Raw genomic sequence first — 15,848 nt, forward strand, 5'->3', positions numbered from 1 at the left:
TAAAAGTCTATATTATAAAATAAATATATTAATATATTTAAATATATTAATAGCGTAAGCCGATTTTTGTCCCAGTGATTATGAGACGAAAGCTGGACATAAAAAAACGTTTATGATTTCATTTTGTAGAGACATAGATGTGCAGAAAAATAAAAAGCATTCTTAATTGCAATTTACTAAATTGTTACAATTTAACAAAAAAACATTTTAAAGAGCGGAAAAATGTTACTGACATGTGAGAGCCGTCCTACGGCTGTATAAGAAAAAAAATGAAAAACGTAAACAAAATTAATTAAATTATCATCGACAAACTGCATTTGGAGAGGCCTATGCCCAGCAGTGGACGAATGTGGGCTGATGATGATGATGATGAACTGTAGTTCTAACTGAACTAATGTATACTATTTGACATTAAAAATTTAATTTAACAAAGGTTCATCATTTTGGCGCCAAATGTAGATGGGTGACTTGCAGTTTATAATGAGACGAAATCAAAACAAAACGATTCATAGATTTGAAAACTCCTAAAAAAACTTTTGTATAACTCGGAAGACCCACTAGTTAATATTTGTTCCCACAACATTGTCCGTCTTAATGAGATATGTTAAACAAGCATAAATATTTTTTTTATATAACTCTTACTGTTCTAATACGCATGCGCATAGCAATGAGGTTCAAGTTTATTTGAGTTTGTATTACTTAAAATATCAAACTTACAATTTAAATATGATATATATTCTATGAACAATTTATCTCAGTCACATCAATTTATTTATTTTACAATGATTGAACAAAAACTCTTCTCGTGTAAAATCTTGATAGAAACAGATTATAAAATAGTACAAAGAAGTTCAAAATAAATCGTCGAGATGGCGCCTTTTTGATTATTGACAGAACTCTTCAATATTCATGAATCCCTGGTACAGTTGAATAAACTTTTAACCCTAACTTCAGTATAGATTAAACTTCGGTAAAACTTTGAAAACTTTTCTTAATTTTATTAAACTCATACAAAAAATTTATTGGTATCCCATATAGTATAGTTTTATTAACAAATTGTTTTTCTTAGACGTTATTGTGATGAAACCGTCATTCCATGAAATAATTTGACGATTTTTCGAAATATAAAATAATGTGAGGGGAAAACATGACTGAAAGATAATTAACGAGTTTGATTAGGAATATGCAAGGCGTATATAATAAAGCGTTAATTTTCAGCCAATAACCTGCCTTGAATAAACAGTCAAGCCACATATTTACATTAGGCGTGTGTATTCACGCAGAACGCTTCGCTATTATGAAAGTTGAAGAATGCTGGGAGTTAAAGAGAGGAGTGCAGATCTAAGAGGTGATCTGATACTTTTTAAGCAGTACAAACATATGTGTTTGTGTTGTCGTGACTTTAAATAAAAATATGTCAAGGAAATCAACTTTTGTTCCATCAGGTTTATCCAAATGTTTTTTTTTTTTCTTTTTAAATTAAAAAGAGATAATATTTTAAGGACCGGTAACGCACCTCAAATCCCCTGGTGTTGCATATTCCATGGGCAGTGGTAATCACTTTTTATCAGATGAGCCTCCTGTTCATTTGCCACCAATACCATAAAAAAGATGATAGATTGAGGTATAAAAGATATACTAACGGATGCACCAGGGAGTTATAATGAGGCAAGAGTTTCAAACGGATTATTTCCCTAAGTGAATATGGAGGAGTGGCCTAATCATGCAATAGTGCGCATGCGTATTACAGAAGATTTTGCGGGTGACCAAGAATAATGGAAAACTCATATATTTTTACATATTATTGATTTAAAAATACTTTCATCCATTAACCGTTATGTTGGTCGTTTCAGAATCATATCCTCTACTAGAATATACAAACATAATTTACGGCATCGATATGAAATTTACGGCGAAAACAAGATTTAGCCCAAATTTACATCAGTAAATATTTAACAAATGGAGCGACTTCGCATAACAGCATTTATTAAATTGATGATATATATTTTTTTAATTAAAGTACAATAACAAGTACATAGCCCAACTGATGGTAAGTGGTCACAGCCGACCTGACACATTAGTGATGTATTAAAATTTAACCATTCATTAATCGCCAATAAAACAGCGACCAAAGAAACTTTAATATTACTTTATTTTAAAATGTATTTCTCCTTCTCCTGGCCGCATAATTGAGACCCCGAGCTGACTCCCACACAATAGCACAGCTGGATGCCACCATAATTATTTTTGTAGCGCTTTAGTTTAAATTTTATCATAACTGCTAAAATAAAATAAATCAAGATGGAAAATTAATATGGGTTATTCACTTCGGTTTTACACGACGTACGATTCGTTTAATATATAAAATAATTTGCTGCAGATGAGACAGAGACAGATATGCCACTGCCGAAAATTCCTCTCTGATAACTAAGACTGGAGTGCCTACTAGGTGCAAAAATCAGTCAAACATCCAGATTGATGTTATCTTGAGTAAGATTTTTATTTTTTTAATAAAATATTGGATGCAAGTTACTTAACTTAATAAGTAGCAAAAGAAAATTGCAAATTAGCAAAAGTGAGAAAAAAAAAATCAGGTGGAACTCAAATCAGAAAATTATGAACTAGAAATAAAGACCAACATAATTGGTATTTAATGATTATAAATTTACTATTTTTAATAATTTGCTAAAGTTGAACATAATTTGTTACAAAAAATCTAGTTCTTCTTCGTTAGGACTAATAGTGTTCCGTTCCCGGGTCACAACTCAGACGCATCGTGATTTAAAAATTTACGTTACCCAGTTCTTACCTGTTTTTTAGTGTTATGTTAAAATAATTTTAAGCACGTAAATATTACAACCAAATTTATAGTAGCGGGAAACGGATTCACCAGCAAAGGCATTGCCAAAATGAATGTGCGGCTTTTTTCATACAGTTAACACAATATTTCACTGACACCAAATAACTGGAATAAATCAACTAGCTAAACTTATTTTTTTACGTGACTGAGATACTGCTGCTCCTCTTGTTTGTTCATGTAGTTCTGATAACATCGAGGTATATTTACCTCTTATTCCTAAATTCGTAAATTATCTCTTTCTCATCATGATGACCTCCTTAATGATTATGGAGTTCTGGTAAAATCATGGTCTATCTACCTATTATTCTGGTATAAGGTTTTTTAAGTAGGCGTGGTCGCGACATGGTCTGTATTTTCAGGTAAACAGTTGAACGTATTGCTGTCTCTTTCTCGTAAACCTCTTGTTTATTTACGAATCTTTGGTTAAATTACCACTACCTAAATAATAATGGAAAAGGAAAAGGTTGCTTTATAGGCGTGGTTCACGCATGCGCATTTCAGAATTTAATGTGACACAATATATTGCTCTCTTTCTAGTAAACCTCTTGTCTGTTTATGAAGTCCTGGTAAAATCAGGGTCTACCTACCTATAAATCCGGAAAAATATTTATTTTGTTCACCCAAGGTTAATAAATAAATATACAGGATAATTAAATCATAAAATTCATTAAAAATTTTATTTTAAGAAATTCTAATGAATAATCCAAAGTTTTTCAGTTGGCAGTATTTCGTCTTAGGCGTCAGAATGCAGGTAAAATTTTATTTTAAGAAATTCTAATGATTAACGTTTTACAGGTTTAAATTTTCAGTCGGTCGCGAAACTTCGCGTTTGTTCAAAAAATTTGTTTGGAATTTCCAAAGCTATGACAGGTTTTGTTTTGATTTAATTTCATTGTAAACTACAAATCACTTATCTACATTTGGCGCCAAAATTATGAAACCTTTGTTAAATTAAACTTTTAATGTCAAATAGTATTCAATAGATAGATCAGTTAGAATTTGAGTTTTTAGATAACAATTTATTTTAATTTAAAATAAACTTTCACACATTTACAGCTAAAATATTATTATTTTAATTAAATTAATTTAATAATAATTTGTTTACAAAATGGTCAATGCAATGAACTATGAATTAGTGAATAGTCCTTCTCCATTAATGACACCATGCTTATAGTTGTTGTCAAATTGTATCTTAAGTGAGTTTTCAGAATAGACAGATATTGCAACGTTTATTTGGCCGTGTGAAAATACGGAGTTCGATAAATAAAGGCTGACTTTGTCCAAAGTTTCTCCTAGGCTCTTGTTAATCGATGGCAAATTCCAACTTTACTGGAAAGTGGTGATGCTTCAGAAGGCCTTGCTTCACGTTACGAAGCGTGGTGACACCAATTGTCAATTGTAAATTGCGAGGTGGGAGTCCAGACATGTTGAGGTTAAAAAATAATAATTGGGTAATGATTGCTCTGCAAAATCATCCGTGACAACGTGAGTAGATGCTTTTGTAGCTGCAACTGACCTGTTAGTTTGTCTTGGACCTGTTGATTGATTTGATCTCAGTGATCTTTCTTAGGTGCAAGAATGGCACAGCCACTGACTTTTTTATTACGCCTGCTGAGAAATCTGTACCAGAAATGTGGCTTCAATGACGTCTTGTACAATATACTGATCAGGGACACTAATAAGTTTAGAATTCGGCAGTGTTTCTTCTTGATCATCACCGATACGAAGAAAATATACAGTCTCGTTGCGGCCAAGCTGAGATGATACTGAATTCTATCAAAATTTGCTTTCTTTCAAGTTCGCAGCCTAGCAGTCAGTTATAAATATTTGTTAAATTTTTTTATGAAAGTTTCACACTTTTAGGGACACTTTTAGGGAATAAACTACCAGTTCTATTAAATAATTCTTTCGATATAACAGTGCTATTCCTGCCATCCATAACCTGGGCCTAAAAGATTATTTAAATGTAAATTTAAAGAAATTAAAATAATGAAGCATTAGCATTAGCATTAGCAGCCCGTAAATGTCCCACTGCTGGGATAAAGGCCTCCTCTCCCTTTGAGGAGAAGGTTTGGAGCATATTCCACCACGCTGCTCCAATGCGGGTTGGCGGAATACACATGTGGCAGAATTTCGTTGAAATTAGACACATGCAGGTTTCCTCACGATGTTTTCCTTCACCGCCGAGCACGAGATGAATTATAAACACAAATTAAGCACATGAAATTTCAGTGGTGCCTGCCTGGGTTTCAACCCGAAATCTTCGGTTAAGATGCACGCGTTCTAACCACTGGGCCATCTCGGCTCTTAAATAATGAAGACTGAATATAAATTGAAAAATTCTTTGTAAGCGCGCCAAGACACAAAATATTTTTTCAGAAATTGTGACGACATATGTTTTAAAATATTTCATTTTAAAATTCATAATATTATAATGAATAAAAAAATTTAAGTTCAACTTTGACAATAACCGCTGTTAAGAAGCTGCTGAACAACGTCCAGGTTCGCCTTGCATTGGCAACGACAATTAATAAATAACAAGACCCATGATTGGATATTATATTGATATATATATATAGTATATGTCGTATCGCCTTGAATATTAATATATACGTCGTGTTTACTAATTCTGAAGTCCTAGTAAAATTCTGATATAAAATCTACCATTACGGAAATAAATGCCTATCTTACCTCTGTACTATAACTACGGTAATTGTTTTTTCGTTGTAGGCTGTGTTTATAAATTGATGTTTCTTTCTAACAAATCTCTTGTTTGAATATGCTGGCCTAGTGAAATCATGGTCTATCTACCTCACATTCCGGAAAATGTATTTTTTTAGTAGGCGAGGCCGACGCCTATTTCTAGTTAAAAGTTAACGTGACATGAAACATTCCTGTCTCTTTCTCGTAACCTCTTTGTTTATGAAAACAAGGTAAAATATTAGTCTATCAGCCCTATCCATGATCCCTAAATCGTTTGCAAAAGACTTTTTAAGTGGGTGTGGCTTAAATGATTTTCGCATGCGCATTTTATGGTTTCAAAGATACACTGAGATAATATTGATATCTCTTTCTCATAAACCTCTTGTTTGGTTATGCAATCCTAGTACAATTCACGGTCTATCTACCATTTATCCCGAAAAAACTTTTTTTTTAGTGGCAAATACGCATGCGCAAATTTACTTAAGTGCTTTTGCGCATGCGATTGCCCTATCCATGATCCCTAAAATCAATTAATAAAGTGGGCGCGGCTTAAATTTTTTTCGCATGTGCATTTTATAGTTTCAAAGATACACAGAGATAACGTTGATATCTCTTTCTCATAAACCTCTTGCTTGGTTATGAAATCCTAGTACAATTCACGGTCTATCTACCATTTATACCGAAAAAACTTTTTTTTAGTGAGCAAATACGCATGCGCAAATTTACTAAGCGCTTTTGCGCATGCGTATTGCCCCATCCTATAATCTTTAATAAAGTGGGCGCGGCTTAATTTTTTTCGCATGCGCATTATATATGGTTTTAAAGATACACAGAGATAACGTTGATATCTCTTTCTCATAAACCTCTTGCTTGATTATGAAATCCTAGTAGATTTCACGGCCTATCTGCCATTTATCCCGAAAAAACTTTTTTTTAGTGGGCAAAATACGCATGCGCAAATTTACTTAAGCCACTTTAAAGTACAGTAAATTTGCGCAGACGTATTTTGCCTACTAAAAAAATATGATTTTAAAGATGCAGAAAAATTTATCCCTCTTTGAGCACACCTCGTTTGAGTATGCAGTACTAGTACCCTAAAATTTGTAGCGTTTTTTAGTGTAGGGAGGAGGAACCCACGATGCTAAATCGGGATTTACTCGAGCTACACCGAGACATATTAGACTGCGAAGCTTAGTTGATAAAAAGAGAAATATGTTGTTAATAAACTTTTTCAAAGGTGGGGGAAGTGGCTTTAGATTTTCAAAAATGTAAAAATAACTCTTGTACGGGTGGGTATACACGAGCACGTCAGATATTGATATCATCCTTGACTTACGTATTATTAAAAATGTACGTATCTGATTGTTTTCATGATGGGGGTGGTCGTATTAAGGGTTGAAAATTAAAAAAAAAAATCGAGCGCGTCTGATTTTCGATGGGGATGTTAAGTGTACCTAAAAAAAGCTCTTATATAATAGTCTGACGATTTGGATGTTACACAAACTCGCGGCCACTATTAGAATGTGCAAAAAATATTGAAATACTCAAGCGCGTCAGATTAAGATACATATGGTTCATTTTTATGCCATAGACGTGCTGTCTCATAATCTGACGATTATCTGAAAGGAAAAGAACGGTCTAGATTATCGTATGTTGGTCGGGATTTTCGGAAAACCGGTTTGCTACGACGATATTCTAAAATGTTTAAACGCTTTTGTAATGTTTCTAATGTAAATTTAATTGTTTTTTGCAAGGTAGAACGTCGTTTTTCACCACAAAATACACACTTTACATTAATATCACACATAGTGAATATTTATAATCTTTTATTCACATAAGTTACATTAAAATCATAAAATGAACAAAAACGTTGGAAATAAATTGTAAACAACACCATGCCACGAATGAGTCTGTGCGATTAGCTATCATGGCAACAGAAACTAGAGTGGGGACGAAGTGAGAGAGTAATTGAGGAATAGAAACGCGGAGAGGGAAATATAGGCATCACGTAGCTGCACGAAATAAACTTAATCAATGAACTTTTCTTACTTCGGCTTGTGGAAATCGTCAGATTATATATTTTTCGTAAGGCTTGAATTTTTCCCTTCAAAATAAAAAAAAAATTTAGCCATGCTCGACAATGTCGAGACGATGTTTTTTTACAACTTTGTAGCCCTTTCCTTCTTTACGTCAAATTGACAGATTAGAGGAATATATACGTTTTAGCATGCAACTAACTTACCCTACCTTATTCTGACGCGCTTGTTAGATTTTTTTATTCAATTTATAATTAATAATTACAATAAAACCAAACAATTACCTTAATTAAAATATATTTATTCAAGTAGGCTTTTATCGTCATTTAACCAACTATTTTAAAGTAAAACTACCACCGGTTCGGAATGTAGATTCTACCGAGAAGAACCGGCAAGAAACTCAGTAGTTACTCTTTTTCAATGTCCAAAAATACAATCATGTTAGTTAAATACAATTATACTAACTTTGTATATATAATACTAACTTTGTATATTGATAATTGCAAAAGACACAATTCATATATTCATCCATAATTTAACAAGCAATAACAACTATAGGGAAATATTAGTATCATTTTTATACACAAATATTTTAAAATAATAATTTACTAACACTAGCAAAAATAAAAATACATTACGTATCTCGTAGATGTTGACACTTCAGATCGCCACCAAAAGAGGCCGGTAAAATACTTACAAGGGTTATTTATACAAAAATTAAGTGTCAAAGTTGTCATATTACGTTTTTTAATTATGTTATTAAAAACTTTTTATCTTAAATAAATACTATACTGAAAAATAATATAATTTTAATAATATTAAGTCACAATAATTAATTATATCGATAATTTTATACAACTATCTATCACGGCCATACTGACAGTACTTCGTCCACGAAGGACAACTCGAATAAAAATATAATATCGTAATAGTTGACAATCTTGAATAATTGAAATTAATAGTGGAACAAAAATGATAAAGAAGTATTAATAAGCAAAAGGAATAACTGTAAAAAAGTTGTAACAATTTAAAGATTTTTTTACGTTTCATTTGATTGAAACATTAACTTGTTATTTGCACAATTTGTTTTTCTTTCTCATACAATTGCGAGAATTAGATTTTGAAATATTATATAAGATTTGTATTTGAGCCAGATACATAGACATGCCAATCACATTCACTCGCTGCTTGTGAGATAATTGGCACCAAGTATAAGGCCTAACAGCGAAACAGTTGAGCCAGTGACATAGACATACTGATTCCATTCACCTGCTGGGGGTGAGTAACTAACCAGTACCAAATCACGGCCTACCAGCGAGGTTTCAGCCAATAACATAGACATACTGATTCCATTCACCCGCTGGAGGATGAGTAACTAATCAGCACCAAATCATGGCCTACCAGCAACCTACCCAATTTAAATTTATAACTCGAAAAAAATAATTTAGCAAAAATTGTGCAAATATCAAATTAAAGATTCAATAACAGATGTTTTATAACAATAAAATTTTGTAAGAATTGTATTTTAAAAATATAACTTTAATTTTTATTTATAACTTATAATCTAGAAAAAATAATAATATACTAATATCAAATTAAATGATTTATTAACAGATGTTTTATGTATTGTCGATAACAATCGTCTTAATACTATTCGAACATTAATGTTTTATATTTAATTATAAAAATTAAACAATCATTTTATAACATTTTCTTTTTATTCCAAGTAATAACTTCAGAAAGGGCTAATCGAAATTGTATTTATTTATATTATATATTTAACAATAATTTAAAATTTAATGTTTTATGCGACTTAGTTACATGGCATTTTCAACAGCAATGTTTTCGTCAACCCATTCGCCTGGCCAAAAACGCAATTTTTCTTTTGCAATCACAGTATCTCTTAAATTACCGAGTCCTTTTAAAGCGTAACGATCATTAGAAAGAATTGAAGTAATTTCATAGGGGCCCTTAAATTTCGGTCTTAATTTATCATTGCGTCTGTGATCCTGACTAACGTAAACTAAATCACCTACATTATAGATTATATTGTTTCGCCTGACAGAATCAAAACGATCTTTGAATTTTTTTGAAATCTGCTGTAAACGTTGTCTAGCAAGTTCACGATCAGCTTGTACGTCAATGTAAGGATTTAAGCTATTACTGTCGAGAATGTCGTTTAGACGAGCTTGAACAACGGGTATATTTGCTTCTACACCGATCAGTAAGCGCAAAGGAGAAAATCCGGTAGATTTTTGGACTGTGGTATTTATACATTGTTGTACTTTCCATAACCCATTCGGCCAGTCTGACAAATCGTTACATATAGTGCTTAACATGTTAACTACTGTGGCTACATAACGTTCAACCTGTCCATTACTTCTAGGTGTACCAGTAGCTATCATGTGATGTTCTATAGATAATTCTCTAAAAAAGTTTTGTTCCGCGATCAGTTATAATTAAGGATGGCGTACCAAATATTGTAATCGTTTCTCTTATGATAGGTATTAACTCTAGGGTATTTAAAGTTTTAAGTGGCCTTAACAAACAAAACTTAGTAAAACCGTCAACTATTAATAAAACATATTTGTATCCCTCTCTCGTTGCCGTGAAGGGTCCTGTGCAATCTAAATGTATTGTATGGAATGGAATAGTAGTTTTTTCAATGGGATGGAGAAACCCTTGTTTTGGACCTGAAGGTCCTTTTCTTTCGACACAAATCAAACAATGGGAAATGTATTTTTTAACAAAAGATGACATTTTAGGAAACCAGAAATAATCTTTAATTTTATGCAAAACTTTATCAAAACCTACGTGGCAATTTTCGTCGTGAAATAATTTTAATATACTCAGTCTATAACCCTTCGGTACAAACAATTTCGGTTTTGCATCTGAACTAGCTTTATAATGAAGTAGATCATTTTTAATTAAATATTGATTAGCATCTAAATCACCCGATTGTAGTTTTGAGATAAGAGTTTGAGATCAGAGTCATTTTGCTGAGCAATTTTTTAGCCATGATTGTGAAATATCTCTTTCATTAGAAATTTCAATAAGACTAACCTCACGAGCTAGCTTTGGGTCTGGGAGCCCGATCGGGTTGCGGCTAAGGAAATCGACATGACTTATAAATTTTCCCTTTTTATATTTAATTTCAAATTTAAAATCTTGCATTAGGGTCCACCAACGGGCGACCCTCGGTGACAAATCTTTTTTTGTCATGGTGGATTTTATCGCATTACAGTCTGTAACAATTGTAAATTCAATACCTAACAAATAGACTCTAAAGTGCTTTAGGGCATTATAGATTGCTAACGTCTCTAAATCATAGGAGCAATATTTAGATTCTGGAGGAGTTGTTCGTTTATTGTAATAAGCAACAACTTTATTTTGATTATTAATTTTCTGTAAGAGTATTGCTCCGTATCCTATGGAACTGGCATCGGTATGCAGTTCAGTAGGATACTTCGGATCAAAAATAACTAAGAGGGGCAGAGAAACAAGATGATCTATTATATAATTTCTAGCCGCATCCTGTTCGGGTCCCCATTCCCATTTTTGATTTGTTTTTGTTAATTTATTAATACAAGCCGTCCGTGAAGCAAAATCGGGGATAAATTTTCGAAAATAACTGGCCAAGCCCATAAATTGGTAAATTAAAAATATACTTGCTTGACATAATTGGGTATACAAGAATTTACTAAAGCACTACCTTTAGATTCACTTGGCCTAACACCTTCACGATATGTGCCTACCTAGGTATTCAATATTGTCAACAAAGAATTTACATTTTTTAATATTTACTGTAAAACCATTAGAATCCAAAGCCAAAATTGTTTGTTCTAAATAATCAAGTCCCTCTTCAATGTTGTTAAATGGTATTAAAATGTCATCTATATATACTAATACAAATTTTAAATGTCGTAAAGCTAATTATCTGTTTATCTAATAAATCATTAACTATTTCTTTAACCTTTGGAGCTAATCTATACGGCCTATAATACACAACTTCGTCTCTTTTTAATTTGATTTCTAGTTTACCAGTCTTAACATTTCCAATGGGTTTCAAAACAGACGGATATTTTTGAAAAATATCCTTAATCCTTATCTGTATACTATCATCTAGGTGTTACAATTTCTTATTAAAGTCGTCTGAAAATTCTAATTTTTCTAATGAATCAAGATTAATTTTAGGTGGATACTTCCGTACTAAACGAGAACCTAATGAATCTGTTATAATCTCAATATCGGGATACTGTATAACATTTTTACCTATTAAAAGATCATAACGACAATCGTTGTCCTTAACCACATATATATCTAATTCGATACATAACTGTTTAAATTTAACGGGTACCGTAATTTTCGAAAATATATTTATACTACCTTTACCTATACAAAAAAACGTAAAAACAACATGGCGTTAGATGGCAACCTAATCGCTTTGCTATAGATTCTCTTATTATACTGCAATTTGCCCCAGTATCAATTAATGAATTGATTTTAACATTATTAATAGATACTACTGTTAATTTTGACTGAGGCTGGGTTCCCCTAAAAAATTGACTTCCTTATTATCATCTTTTTTATTACCGTACCGACAAATATTATCTGTATGTCCGGGTTTTCGACAAATAGTACAAAATCTTTTTTTTTTTTTATTTTTCTGTTTTGCCTATTGCCTAGACATGTCAAGTCCCTCCACCCGCTGCTAGTGGGATAGACTTGCATCAAGCAAAAGACCGACCAGCGGAAACAGATTTTTTTTTTATCGATTACCTCGACATGCTTGACCCAATCACTCGCTGCCAGTGCGTCGGACAAGCACTTTTTTTTTTATTTTTATTTATTAACAATCACAACTTTTGTATACTTCAAAATTTCCTTCCTAATCATATATAGAAATATAAATAATATGACATTACAATTTAGGCAAATATGTCATATCTAGTAACAATTAGTTATATGTAATTATTATCATCTAAGGCTATTTTCGACAACTATGTTTTCCAAAGTTCGACCTCCAGAAGGCGCCAGACTCGAAACATTTTAAACGGAACCCCTTAGGGTCTTACCAGCCTTAGGAACAGCCATGCTGCTCCATCGAAATTCTTTTGACGGTTTCTTAATCTTCTGACACCAGCCTTCCGCACTGTTGTCACTAGTTGCTCGATCGTAGACGGAGTGCTGCGTCGTCATCATTACGGTGACGGCCAGATACAGCTCCTCGAATCGCGTTGACGAGACCATTGAAACACAAAAAATAAAAATTAGTAGGTACTTATGTGAATTGCATATCCCACTTCTGATGTTAGATTTTTTTATTCAATTTATAATTAATAATTACAATAAAACCAAACAATTACCTTAATTAAAATATATTTATTCAAGTAGGCTTTTATCGTCATTTAACCAACTATTTTAAAGTAAAACTACCACCGGTTCGGAATGTAGATTCTACCGAGAAGAACCGGCAAGAAACTCAGTAGTTACTCTTTTTCAATGTCCAAAAATACAATCATGTTAGTTAAATACAATTATACTAACTTTGTATATATAATACTAACTTTGTATATTGATAATTTTATACAACTATCTATCACGCTCGAGAATTACAGATGATCAATTTTTTTTTTTACTAATCTGATCCTTTATCCTTGACGGGCGGCCATATATATGGGGCTCATAATTGGGAGTACATAACCGGGTACAAGGTATTCCCCGTATTGTATATTAATCTGCCGCGCTTTATTAAATCCCGAAATCCCCGCTTGCTCTCCCCAACTTATTTAATAAGTTAGAGATTTAATTATTTAAAGATGTTAGATCTCATTCTCAGACTCAATACATACTATATTGATGAGTGGGTGGTCCCTACCCAGTCGAATTTGCACAAAGCACTACTACCCAGTAACCAACATTTAATCATTATCTTCTCAGTCAACATATATCTTGAGGATATGAGTTAGGAATTCTATTCTCTTTTTGTTTTTGTATTTTATGTACGGTAAAAATTAATTTTAACATCATCGTTTTCTTATCTATAATTTAAAAAGAAAGATTATTTTTTTCTTTCATTATCTCTTTCATTATTTCTTTCATTTTATAAAAATAATCTTAGATTTTTTTATAAATTTTAGAGAGAAATGAAATGAAAATGAATGATTTTGATGATTGAAAATTATTTGCTTACGATGAGTGTAGCATCAGTAATATTTTAGCTTATATAATGACGTTGATATGCAATTAAATACTATAAGCAAATCACAAATTGCATCAATAGTTGTCGCTCAATATGATCTATATATAACCTAAGTTTCTATTTAGATATTAATTTTTTTTTTGTGAATATTAATCGAAATTGTAGTTTTAAGGAGATTAAGATAAGATCATGACAAAATTATAATTTATTCAAAAAATCTATTTTCTTTACAGGAAATTATACGAAACGACCGATGTTCCTGTTGCAGACTACGCTTTTGATACCCAATGTATCTGTGAATCCTACACTGGAGGAGATACAAGAGGTCCTAGTACTGGCCGGTAAACATATATCAGGTTTATCTAAAGGAGTTGCACAATGGACTGGAGGAAAAATACAAAAGGTAAAAATAAAAATAATTGTAATATTATTTGGACAGTTTTTTTTAAAGCAATTTCTATATATTTTTTTTATTCCAATAAATTATACAGTTTCGCCCACTTGTGGTGCTAAATCGGTATTCATAATAAAGGCTTCGAATAGTGATAGCGTATTTCATATGATTTACTAATATTAAAAATATACTAAATTCAATTTTAGCCATCTGATCAACGCAAAGATTCAGTACAGGTACAAAGATCCTATTTGTTCGAAAACGTTCAACATTTAATTTTATTATTACTAACAACATGTAAATAGCTTTTATCTAAATAACGTCGTTTATATGTAAATAATTTAATTGATTAGTTATTTCTGTTCTCTTCCAAATTGTGATGTTAATTGTTGTGTATCGTCTTTTCACCTGCACTTGTGTTATTTGACGGTGTAAATGTCTGCAACCGATGTTGATGCCAAACCGCCTCTTTCTTTTATTTGTTACACTCGATGTTGTATTTTATTTTATATGATGTACATATCACCTTTTTCTTTTGAATTAATATTTTTATTTGCTGCTTCTGCTCCCCCTGCACGCTTCGGTCGTCTAGGTAGGTTGGAAGAAGCTAGCCGGACACCAACCGAACCAACTTTTTGAAGTAGTTACCAAGCTTGACGGGCAGGTTCAGTCTATGGCGGCGCCGATGAATATGGCACAGAAATCGATGAAAATGGTGGAAGCAGCGAAAATGAGGAAAAAAAAATATTACCGCTTGGAATCTGAAGAGAAGCCAGTTTTTCCATTACAACAGAAAAATTTCTACAATCACATAATGGAGAACAAGGAAATAATTAAAACTCTAACATTGTTGTCTATGTGTACACAGAATGTAAAAACAGTAAGTGAAACCTCAAATATTTATTTTATTATTTTCATTTCGCAATATTTCTCGCAAACTCTTAGTTAAAAACAATTAAAGTTCAAACAGTTTAAATAACTTCCTTACACGACTATCATTGATAAACGTTATACTTAAATCGAAATTGAACAAGACCGAATTTACAAAGACTTAAGTTATTAAACTTCTGCTCAACCGCTCATTTTATAATAAATATAAAGTATTTTAAAAAAATTGATGTTCCCTTATTTCAAAATATTTAGTAATCAAAACAATTTCATGCCTGTATTACTGTGTTGCAGGAAGTTAACGCGTTGGTCAAACGTTGGCGTCCTTATCATTATTTATGGAAATGCGAAAAAACTTTACGACAATTGTTGGCTTGGAACCTTAATGACTTCGAACTTGCTCTAAAAAGACACAGTGAATTGGAAGCTAAGTTGGCCACTGAACCCGATGTATTAATTATAGGAAACTGTCTTGCGGTATCGACTGAGAAACTTAAATTAGGATTAAACACAGAACTGAAAAGTAATATTTTTTATAAAGAATATTTCGCTTTAATACTCAATAAACGTCCGTTTTACTACATTCACGCTTTTGTATGTTGTATTGGACCACACTAGGAACTGGATTATTTATTAATAAAATGAAATGAATTATGCTTTCAGTTACTTAAAGTAATGCGACACTAAAACATATACGATATACATAACTTTAGAACCAAATGGTACAGCCATTTTCATTTTTAGTATGTTTGAAACTAAACTGCA

At 32.0% G+C, this 15,848-nt stretch overlaps 1 protein-coding gene across 1 annotated transcript in view; it reads left to right on the forward strand.

The window, feature by feature from the left end:
- Positions 1 to 15,848, forward strand: part of LOC125075799 (dynein axonemal heavy chain 5) — a 154,697-nt gene that overhangs the window by 122,001 nt on the left and 16,848 nt on the right. The window contains exons 18-20 of the mRNA XM_047687562.1: positions 14,035 to 14,204; positions 14,788 to 15,075; positions 15,378 to 15,606. Of these exons, the coding sequence (XP_047543518.1) occupies positions 14,035 to 14,204; positions 14,788 to 15,075; positions 15,378 to 15,606 (687 nt within the window). The remainder of the gene's footprint in view (positions 1 to 14,034; positions 14,205 to 14,787; positions 15,076 to 15,377; positions 15,607 to 15,848) is intronic.

The sequence above is a fragment of the Vanessa atalanta genome, chromosome Z, assembly GCF_905147765.1.
Source record: "Vanessa atalanta chromosome Z, ilVanAtal1.2, whole genome shotgun sequence".
NCBI classification, from domain to species: Eukaryota; Metazoa; Arthropoda; class Insecta; order Lepidoptera; family Nymphalidae; genus Vanessa; species Vanessa atalanta.